Source organism: Tachysurus fulvidraco, chromosome 8, assembly GCF_022655615.1.
Source record: "Tachysurus fulvidraco isolate hzauxx_2018 chromosome 8, HZAU_PFXX_2.0, whole genome shotgun sequence".
Taxonomy (NCBI): Eukaryota; Metazoa; Chordata; class Actinopteri; order Siluriformes; family Bagridae; genus Tachysurus; species Tachysurus fulvidraco.
The window spans coordinates 21,449,655-21,460,974 of record NC_062525.1 but is presented as its reverse complement, the minus strand read 5'-3'; the positions used below and the strand labels follow the sequence as shown (position 1 = coordinate 21,460,974).

At 36.2% G+C, this 11,320-nt stretch overlaps 2 protein-coding genes across 4 annotated transcripts; both read left to right on the top strand.

The window, feature by feature from the left end:
* The first annotated feature begins 584 nt into the window (after positions 1-584).
* On the top strand, positions 585-4,068 carry LOC113650627 (sesquipedalian-1-like). Of its 3 annotated transcripts, none has more exons than XM_027159057.2 (4): positions 585-736; positions 996-1,124; positions 1,750-2,068; positions 3,003-4,068. In XM_027159057.2, the coding sequence occupies exons 2-4, from the start codon at positions 1,047-1,049 to the stop codon at positions 3,368-3,370; spliced, it is 765 nt and encodes a 254-aa protein (XP_027014858.1). In that variant the 5' UTR covers positions 585-736; positions 996-1,046; the 3' UTR covers positions 3,371-4,068. The 3 variants fall into 3 exon arrangements, with proteins under 3 accessions (XP_027014858.1, XP_027014859.1, XP_047673266.1); XM_027159058.2 differs by having other exon boundaries at positions 592-736; positions 990-1,124; XM_047817310.1 differs by lacking the exon at positions 585-736 and having other exon boundaries at positions 749-1,124.
* Positions 4,069-6,456: 2,388 nt separating this feature from the next.
* On the top strand, positions 6,457-10,223 carry mylpfb (myosin light chain, phosphorylatable, fast skeletal muscle b). The gene is made up of 6 exons (XM_027159060.2): positions 6,457-6,608; positions 6,932-7,027; positions 8,888-9,068; positions 9,466-9,544; positions 9,645-9,693; positions 9,785-10,223. The coding sequence occupies exons 1-6, from the start codon at positions 6,606-6,608 to the stop codon at positions 9,884-9,886; spliced, it is 510 nt and encodes a 169-aa protein (XP_027014861.1). The 5' UTR covers positions 6,457-6,605; the 3' UTR covers positions 9,887-10,223.
* Positions 10,224-11,320: the final 1,097 nt, after the last annotated feature.

Sequence of the window (11,320 nt, the reverse complement as noted above, 5' to 3'; positions counted from 1 at the left end):
GGTAAGTTTCCTAACTGATTTAATAAGACTACTTAAAAGAGTGTCTCAATCCTGTAACACACACCAATCTGAGCTGTATAATGTCTATAGTTTATGGCATTTAGCAGACACCCTTATATACAGAGTGACTTACAATTTATACAACTGATGGTTAAGGGGCCTTGCTCAAGATCCCAGCAGTGGCACCTGGGATTCAAACTCACAACCTTTCGGTTAGAAGTCTGACTCAACCAGTAGGCTACAACATCCCTAATTCATTTCCATGATGACTCTCATCTCTCTCTCTCTCATGTTGACGAGAGATTAGATAAAAACAGTAGACAGAGGCGCTATCTATACACAGCAAACATAAAAAGTCTAAACACTCTCAATAAATGTCAGATTGTTGAATTTATCCTACATCTAAGGTCAGCTGTAACACATGACTCCCAAACACCTGGATGTTTACATTTACATTCACATTTTAATTACATTATTTATTATCTATCAACGAATACATTAAGGTTCACTAGGTAACAGACTTAAGATAGAAAACATGTCATATCGGAACACCGGGATATCTGAAATATCGCGATATTTGACGATTATCGAGACGATACATTGATACGATGGAAGCCTGAGTGCGCGCGCGCGCCGTGGTGAATACTTCTAGTCAGCAAAAACAATCAGGGGCGCGCGCTCACAGTTACAGTTTGCGGAAGTAGAAGTGTATCGTCGTTGAAGTCCGAACAGCTCGGTAAGTTAAACTTAATATAGTCTCCACACACCGCCAGTTATTTTTAAACTGTCCCGGAGGTTAATGACAACAAAAAGAAACAGAAATTGTCCAAACGCATGTGTGTAAAAATCCACGAGCGCTTGTAGTGATCACTAATCACGGCGGTGTTTAGTTGTTGTTATTGTGTTCGAGGCGTGTGTTTGTTATGAAACTACTCATGTGAAAAGGCTTTGGTGTGTTGTTGTTGTTTGTTGTTTGTTGTTGTCTCGAGCTTTAGCAGACGTAAACAAGCCCAAATGTTGTGGTGTGACCTTGATGTGACCCCGTGATGAAGATCCATGGCAAAATTCTGCACCATTACCTGTCCAGCGGGGCACCTGATAAAGAGGGATATCTCTACAAAAAAGTATGCAATTTAACAACACATCTCTGTCACATCAGATTGTAGATTTCTAACTATGATGACACATCACATGTGATCATTACTCACTTTTTCTTCTGAAACTATCTCTGTTTTGTCTCAGAACATTCTGTTGATTATTCATATTTTGTGGTTGTTTTTTTTCTATAAGATAAGATGTACCGGTATTTGTCCCACAATGGGGAAATTACTCAGTTACAGCAGCAAGGAGAAAGAAATACAAATATATAAAAGAATAAAGACATAATACAATATACAGTATATACACAGCACAATGTATAAATACACAGAAGAAAAAAAGAGACCACGAGTAAGTAGTTATGCTAACAGACATATTGCACACAGGTAATATTGCATGTTTTTCAAAAATTTTTAATGCATGTGTTGTTTAAAATACTTTATTATTGTTATTATTGCATTTAATCCAGTGTGTATTATGGTGACTGGTTCACTGGGAGCAGCTTTGATTGTAAAGTCTAATAGCAGCATGGAGAAAAGACAGTCTGTACATGTAATACTGCACTTGCAAGTGAAGATTCATTTTTGTGTAATACAAAAAAAATTGTGTAATAAAAAAAAAATTAATAAATGTGTAAATGTTTTGCTGCAGGGGGAATTGAACACGTCTTACCAGAAACGTTGGTTCTCCCTCAAGGGGAACCTGCTGTTTTATCGAGAGCGGCAAAGTGAGCGCGATCTTCTGGGTGTGATTGTGCTGGAGCGCTGTATCGTGCAGCTCTGTGACTCTGAAGAGCTATTCGCCTTCTCTGTGTCATTTTACGGCGACACTGAGGACACAGACGGACTGCGCACCTACAAGTTCTCGGCTGAGGACCAGGCAAGTCAAGAGAGTTGGGTCAAAGCGCTCCACTCGGCCCACCACAGCTACCTCGACCTCCTAGTGCAAGATCTGCGCCAGCAATACATCGGTGAGACACGACGTCCTTTACACTTCAGTTGATTAGCACATACTAAGGATCCATGGCTTGTTCAGACAGCACACCAACCTGTAAAACCTGGTCAAGTGCAACTTATTCAACTGCACATTTAAAAGCATAATTTATATGTATATGTTACAAACTGTATAGTATGATTACTAATATGCAGTTGTTGTGAATCCATGAATTAATTACATTTGCACTCTAGTAACAGGACAAAGAAGCAAACCACTAAATTGAAGAAAAATTGAATTAGTATTTGAAAAAGTATTTAATATGGAATGTATTTAAAATTTATCAATCCACAGCATATTTTTTTTATAGCACATGTATTTGGTACAAATTTTGTAATATATTTTAAGGGTGTATTTATGGGTGCATTTAAATTGCAAGTTTCCTATAAATAAATAAATTGCAATCATGGTTTCTTTAGACAAGTAATGAGAGATCATGAATCGGAGTAAGAGTAAAGTAGATAAATTGTGTGCATAGTTCCATTAAAGTCAAACAGAAATCTAATATAGTGTGCAGCTCCGCTTATATAAATCTAGAATGTTTTAGCAGTGTCGCCTGTGCATTTCTCTATGTAGCTTTTGTGTGTGTTAAAGTTAGTGCTAATGTAGATCTGACCACAGTGTAAAATGTAACATGCTCATAGCAGTTGTGGCTGTTAGAGGGTGAGGGTGTGAAGGAGTAGGCGTGTGGCATCTCTGCACTTTGTCTTTTTTGTTTTTGTTTTCTGCCATTAACCCACTTATTGTATTTGTTGGTGTGTAAATAGCTGTTAATAAATGCGTCCCACTTGACCATCATCAGACCTTCTGACTCATGTCTGTAAAGTAAAAGGACATTTTTGTTTCTGTCAAACACAGACTTTGGAATGTGATTTTTTTAACCACCTTTCTTTTACTTTTCCCTCTCCTAGAAGCAGCAAGAAACGCCGGAATTGAGCCTGTGGACGGCAAGTCTGCAAAGGAAATGATGAGCAATTTTCAGAAGACTCACAAGCTCTCAGCCTCAAACTCTGTCTTTTACACACCAAGCGAAAACCAGATGCTACAAGCCTTGTCTAGTGGATGCAAGCAAGTCGTCAAACGCTCGCCAAAACTTTGGCCCAAGCGGCACACTCTCGGCCCTGAACCAAGTGCTACGGAGAAGGTGGAGCCCATGCAGGACTTCTGCCAACTGCACGAGTACTTCGGAAAGGAGGTCAGGCAACTGATAGCAGAGTGGCAGAAGAAGAGACTGGAAAAGATGATGCGGGCTGAAGGAAATCTGATCGACTTGGGGTAAAAAAATAAATAAAAATATGCTGAAAATTGTTACACTTATCTGATCTTTTGAATTCAAAATAATGTAATTATTTTAACACATGGTACTGATTATCAACCAACTCTATTGTTACAGTAATGCCTAGCTGATTTTTGCTTGAAATTTTTCAAAATTGTTTAAAATCATTTATTTTTTTAAAATAAAATATTTTGTTTTATCTGTTTTTTTTTATTTAGATTTAGATTGTTTACAATATTCCATTCCGTTCTACCCCTTAAAAAAACAAAAAGGAAGTATTTAATTACAATTATTTAATTGCTGAACAATAATGTTTTTTTATTCATTAATCATTGTTTTTTTTTCCATCTAGTCATAGACACTGTTCTGAATTTATTTTCTCTGAATGCTATTATTTTATATACAAATATTTTGTAATTTTATGTATGTTTTTTTAAGCATTCTTTAAATAGTATTTCCAGAGTTGACACTGTTCCATAGATGAAATGTTAACTGCCACTTTCTTGAATCAATAATTATTGGCACCCTTTGTGAAAAAGATAAAAAAAAAAAACATGCAGTGAGTGATAGTTTGAGCAAATGTATCAGAATTTTTTTTTTCATTAAATGTAAACATCTGTTGAAAAGTGTTGCTTTAATTGTAAAACACTACTTCCAAAAGTATTGGTACCCTTATAAATAATAAAGCCTGATGCATTTCATGTCATGGCTCAATATACATTTTAAAGGTCCTTTATATTCTCTGGTGTGTGCATGGTATCCTCCTTCACAGGGTTTCAGTACAGCTCAGATGTACTTGCTGTGATGGTTTTTGTAAAATTCAGATTGTGTGTAATCTCCTATTTATTCCGCAGGGTAACAGGAAATTACCCATGATAGAACATCTAGAGGATGTTTTTTAATCTGTGTCAATAATTATAATTCCTTAAATTTTCATTTTGAGGTTTATTTGTTTTTTCCATATAATTGAGGGATATCTCTACAAGGTGCCAATACTTCTGGAGCTGACTGTAAACAGGTGCAGTTTTATTACAACTCAACAGAAAAGTTCACTTGATGTTAAAGAGGTGCACAGATGGCAGGGTCAGAAAGGTCAGCATGCTTTTTAGGGAGAGAAAATGAACATGAGTCCATGTTGGTGTCCAGGAACATAAACTGACTGCAAAAAAGCTTACAAACCACACTAATTTTCCAAAAGAAAATAAAAGATACCCTGAATGTGTCATCTTTAACTATGATTTAAATCAAACAATGAAGTGTATGTCTCAGTACTGTACTCAACACAATGTATATCACAATTAAAAGCATCTGGAGCAACAAATGGCACACCAATATTAAACTGCAACCCCACTACCTGTATCTGTAGCTGTATTTGGAATTAAAATTTAAGTAGGTGTGTCCTAAATAGAAAGGAAGTGTTTTTAAATTCTAATTCTAAATTCTGCATTCATATTCTGTTATCATTTGCCTTTTCCAACAGCAGATATTAACACCCTTAAATTAGATTTAATTTATTTCCACCCAATAGCTACCCAATGGGCAAAAGTTGTGAACACCTGACCATCACACCTGTTTATGTTTCTTCCTCAAACTGTTGCCACAAAGTTTGAAGCACATGATTGTATGTATGCTGTAGCGTTACAATTTCAGTTCCTTGGTCCAAAGAGGCCCAAACTTGTTCCAGTATGACAGTGCCCCTTTGCACAAAGAGAGATCCATGAAGACATGGTATGTTAAGATTGACTGGCAGAACAGAGCTTTGACCCCCACTGAGTACATTAGGGATGAACTGGTTGACCAGCTGTAACCCAGAGCTCCTCAACGAACATCACTTTTGCTGGTGAATTGACAAATCTCAACAGCCACACTCTAAAATCTAGACCACAGCCTTCCAGAAAAGGGGAAGCATTACTGCAAAGAACCCTAAACCCTTTTAAAATGTAAAGCCAGCCAACTGCATCCTTTCAAACTACTGCTCATAATACATTATAGTTTAACTGAACACTGCCTACTGCATGCCTGCCCATGCTTAGTTATTGCTGTATTGATTTACAGAGAGAGTAACAACTTATCTGGGCCAATCAGAGTGAAGAGCCACTTTTGCTCTCTGGACTTCCTAATGACATAGTGCTGTTGCACCACTCGGGTGTCTTTAGGATTGTCTTTTACACATCATGCTCAAGCATGGCATGTAGCTGTAGTGGACACAGCTGTACTACTAAGTCAAGGACCTTAAATCAGTATTTTGATCGGATTTGTAACATTGTGTGCCCTTCTGTTGCTGTTTTATTTCTGGGTTATTTTAGTTCAAATCACAAATATACACAAGATCCTTAAATAAAAAAAGTATGTAAATATATAAGTTGAGACATAGATGACATTAAGCTGTGTTTCAGTTGACCCTGTAAGATTTTCTACAATTGATGGCTGGATAAAATGTGGACCTGTTTACATATCGAACATGAACCGGGGTCCTCCTTTAGTAAACACTTTTAAAGTGTCATTGCTGTGTTTATGTGTGCTCCTATTTATAGTCAGTCCATTCATAAAACAAGTGTTGATGTTTGAGGATTTCCAAGTGGTAGGTAATGCAAGTTGATAATTGCTCTACATGCATATGACTCCTACATACTCAGATGAGTGAAGGTCAGCACTGAAATTACACTTTGACTGCTGAAATTTGGTTACTTTTTTTTGAAGGCTTTTTTCTTTTTATAAGAATCTATAAATTCTTCCTGTGTTCGCTGATGGCAGGTGTGTATACACAGGTAAGAGATAAACCAAGATAAGCAATAGAATAGAAATAATAGTCTCTACCTTAAATCTTTTTTGCAACAGAGCTTTCAAGCTTTACTTTATGTTTTGTATTGTCTGTATGGACTAAGCTTTCCACAATGAAAACAGTCACTACATAATGAATTGAGTGTAATCTGATTGCAAAAACACACACCTCTCCTTATATGTCCACAAGCTGTACCAAACAGTGGACAGAACTTGCAGTGTTGAATTCAAGACGTCTCAGGTCTATTTTAGCTGAGAAGTGAAAGGTGACACTTGAAGCCATACTTCTTCTATTACTTTCCCTTGCTGTCTCTTTCGCTGCCAAACCTGATCGTGAGGCTATAGTTAGCAACCTGTGTTAGTATATAAGGCTCCATAGTGTCAAAATGTACATGTCAGACGTAGGTTCTTGGCTCTTCTCCTGACCAACCCCAAAACCTCCACATAACCTCAAGAGATGGTGAGTTTTCCTACTGCATCTTCAGGTTTTACAAGCATGTAAGATGGAAGACCTAAAATGACTCAATGTTGAGAAGAAAAAGAGAAATAATTCATACAATCCACTTTCTGACAGCTTTACAAGTTAAGGCTACTTGGAAGTAGACTGATATGCTTTCAGAAGCCAAACTGTCTAAGATATTCACTTCCATTTTATACACTAGTAAAACATACCTAGAAAAGTATTTAAAAAAAATATTTGGCAAGAATTAATTGGCAGCTATTCATACAAAATCTAAAAGGCTTGGTATGTTTTCATGAATTTTCATGTTTAAAAATCTCTAGGCACCCAAAAAGGCCAAGAGGAGGCAGCAGGGAGAGGGTGGCAGCTCCAATGTGTTCTCCATGTTTGAGCAGAGCCAGATCCAGGAGTACAAGGAGGTAAGACTTACAGCTCAATAAACTTCCACACCATTCTCACAGATTCATCCACATGTATGTGTACTTATTCTGGAATATTTACCTGAACACAAATTAAGATATATTTAGAGCTCTCAACTAGCCCATACCCTACACTTAAATGTATGCTCCAAAGAAAAGAACGGGATTATTCAAAATTCCAAGAAAATAAATGCAAATGTAACACTGCAGCTGCTTCAACAGAACAGTGGGAGACAATGGGAGAGTTCAGATGAGAAACATGAGGGAAAGTCTTGTTTTTGTGGACTTTTATTCAACACTGGTACAATACAGTAAAAAGCAGTTAATTACTATAAAAGTTGTTAATTACTTTACGCTTTCCTGCCAAAATTTTCAGAGCCATTAGAGCTAGGCGAATCATAACCACAAGTTCAAACCTCAGGAAAAATGAATAATAATGATTTAGAGATTAATTTCTATTAAAAGAAAAAAAAATGACAGAAGAATTTATAAACGCATTCTATAAAATTATTGTAAGTGAGTCTGGAGTAAGCCATTTTTATTTCTTTTCTCAGTACAACATGATTTCGGTGTTAATCAACAATATGCTCCAGATTTAGATTAAAAACAAAACACTGGTTAAGTATTCACTTAATAAACTGTTAACAAGAGAAAATAGTCATATAGAGTAGAGATATACTGAAAGCTATGCTATACATAGGGGTTGAAATTCAGCTCTGCTGGCTCAGCAAAACTGGGGTATCCACTTTAGGTTTGGTGTTTGAGGAGGTTCCTGAAATGCCAGAGGTAAAAATAAAACCACCTTGAGGTAGTTTACACCAAACTTATTCCTTCTGCACTATTCTGTTTATGCATGGAATGTGATAAATACTGAAACAGCTGATGCTAGCCATCATGACCCACTGGAATGTGTTGCTCAACAGATGCTATATAGCACTAGCAATATATATCCAAGAACTTTCATTATTGTGGAGGATATTTTTTGTACTGAAACCAATCAACATACTTAGCAATCACAGTTTTCAGGACTATTTGTAACTTCGGCAAGAAACCATTTATTTATAGTGGAATTTGTTTATGTGACTTTAATTTTAGTGAATGTTTGTTAGCTGAAATTGGAAAGGGAGCATGAGAATGAGGAAGGCATTGATTAGTTTTTGGGAGGCGTGGTTGTGGTTGCAGGGGTGGTGGAGAAAGTGTAATCAATCCCTTAACTGTCGCCAAACTCATGCCATGAATTCCAAGACCATTTTATCACCTTGAAAAGGCAATCAGCTAGCAGCTGCTGTTTAAAAGTTGCCTTCTCAGATTTCACAAGGTCCTTGGCACCAAAAGAGAAAGCACAGTTCTTATTTATTTGGACAGTTTAACGTAACATCAAGGAGTTTTCCAAATGGCTGTTGTCCTAAGAGCAAGCTAAAGTTTCCAGATTTCACACTGATAAACAAACATTAGTTATAAACAATCCATAGTCCATAAACAATCCAATTAGCTTGATGGACATCCTTTTTTTCTCCCAGACTGCTGTTAAACTGAGCAGTTTGGTGTTTTTTAGTGGTACATAGCTAGAATTGCTAAGAAGACTTAAAATCCTGAATTCTTGTACTGTATATACTAAATAAAGAGCTTTACATGGTGTCAAAACTTCTGAAGAACTTTTCTTCCAGAGGGTTCACAGAAATAGCTAAGGTTATGGACATGCTGTAATAAAGTCCTATCAAGGAAAAACTCTTTCTGACAATTAGGGATCGAGCACAAACACTAACATACAAAATAACAAATTTACACATTGCTAACTTTTCTGAAAATGAATTAATAACTCTTCTAAAAATTCATCGCTGGAATGAATTCCATTCACAGGCCTTCACCATCATTGACCAGAACAGGGATGGCATCATCAGCAAAGACGATCTGAGGGACGTGCTGGCCTCCATGGGTCAGCTGAATGTGAAAAATGAGGAACTGGAGGCCATGATCAAGGAGGCCAGCGGTCCAATCAACTTCACTGTCTTCCTCACCATGTTTGGCGAAAAGCTAAAGGGTAGGTTGCTAATTAGAAAAGTTCTGATATTTGAAAGACACTCTTGTAACAATACAATAGGGGAACTTTTAAAAACTCCATGTAAAAACATACAACACAGACAGGAACCCTTGAAGAACCACTTTTTTTCTAGGGCTTTTGTGCTACACAAAACTCTTACTAACTTGAACACTAGCTTGCTTAGCTAACATTAGCTACTTCAATTGATACAGTTTTGTATTTAACTGTGTACAGAGTAAAACATGAAATGATTATGAAATTTATCATTTAACACTTGACACTTAACAACATTGTATACAATGTTGTAAAAAGACAACATTATTTACCTTTTTGTTTGTAGTTTGTCAGCCTCAAACCTCACTGATTACAACAAATCCATAATCTCATAATCTTTAAGGTGCTGATCCAGAGGACGTCATTGTTAGCGCTTTCAAGGTCCTGGATCCCGAGGGTACTGGCTCAATCAAGAAGGAATTGTACGTATTGCACGTCTCATATAGCTTAGTATATTTTTAGATTTTTTGACAGAGAAATTTTGGATGACTGCCTTAACACTTATGAACTGAACTTTTCCAGCCTTGAGGAGCTTCTGACCACCCAGTGCGACAGGTTCAGCGCAGAGGAGGTGTGTGTTCTGTAAATAGCATTAGCATTTATGTTCGTAGTTATTGAAAATTCGTCAATTCACTAAGTCTCTTTGATGCTTTTTTTTTTAGATGAAAAACCTGTGGGCCGCCTTCCCTCCAGATGTGGCTGGCAATGTTGACTACAAGAACATCTGCTACGTCATCACACACGGAGAGGAGAAGGAGGAGTAACCTCCTTTTCATCTACTATTTATCTACCTCTTACCTCAATCCTCTCATATCCCCTTACATATGGTGCATTCATTGGTTCCATCTTCTCTGGCATGCTCAGGTTCCCTCATTCAATGAAGGCTCCTCTCACACACACGGCTGATAATAAAAGACTTTAACTCCATTGCTGAGATCCTGAACTGGAAGTCAGGATGGCTTTTGGAGGTGGTGGGATCATTTTAAATAAACATTAATGCCGTGTCGTGAAACCATGCCATCTCCCAATGTTCTTCTGGATTTTCTTTGGTGCACGATTGTTTATTATCACAACCTACAATAAAGAGCAGAGGAACAAGCATTTCTTGGGTACTTCCATCAACACTGCTGTTGTAAATATGCTGAAGTATTTTTTTTGTTTTGAATTTGAAAATCAAATTCAGTTTTACAGTAAAATACAAATCGATCCACCTCCATTCATGTCCTTTCTTTATTTCTCTGAAAATGAAATACAGATAATTCTATTTATGAAGTTAAAAGTATTTTTCTAAAAAAAAAAAAACATTTACTACCTGTATATAGGTTTAAATATAAGTAGGTAGTTTGAACATACTGTTTAGCTTTGCATTTATGTTTATAATATTACATTAAATTGTTATACTGTTAAATTGTTACCCAACTAGCATTGACTATATAAAAATACTGAATAAAATAGGTTGTCCTGAGGGGCACCTTATTTCATAGCTTTGAAATGCTACTCAATGTAAAAACAATCTTGATTTTACTGAATAATGTAGGAAGTGTTTAGTTCTGATGTTTTCAATAAATGAAGCTGAATGTAAATGTAAAGCTAAGAAATGTTATAGATCACAGATTAACATCGCCATGTTACAAATCCTTTACAAAAAGCTGTTTACCTGAGAGGAACAACATTTCTCATTTTCTCTCAGTATACAAAATCCTTAACTTGTTGAAAATATAGAAGCTGTACTTCTTTCTTTATGCATTTAAATGGCAACTCTCATTTTGTGTTTGTGAAGAATTTTAAGTGGTTTGGAAAAAGAATAAAGAAAACATGGCAGATCTATTCAACTTGGAAACTGAAATATGCTGCTTCATGAAGACGCAGGACGGATGTACTGTAGACATTGATTATTAGTGCAGGTGTCTCGTATAAATTAATGTTTAATATTTCACATTGCAATTGCATTCGAATCACAGAAAAATACACACTTTTTTTAGTCACATAAAGTTCAATACAATTTCAGGTCTTTATTTTAGATATTAATTTTACCTTCAGTATCAAAAAATAATATTTTTACAAAGTCTTTTTTTGTCTTGCTGAGGCAATTAGAACCTGACTCCAATGTATTTTCTTTATTTTTCTGGAAGGGAAAAAATATTGTTTTAATATTTATAGAAGTATAACAGTCTACACTATTGTTGCTGCAGTTTTTT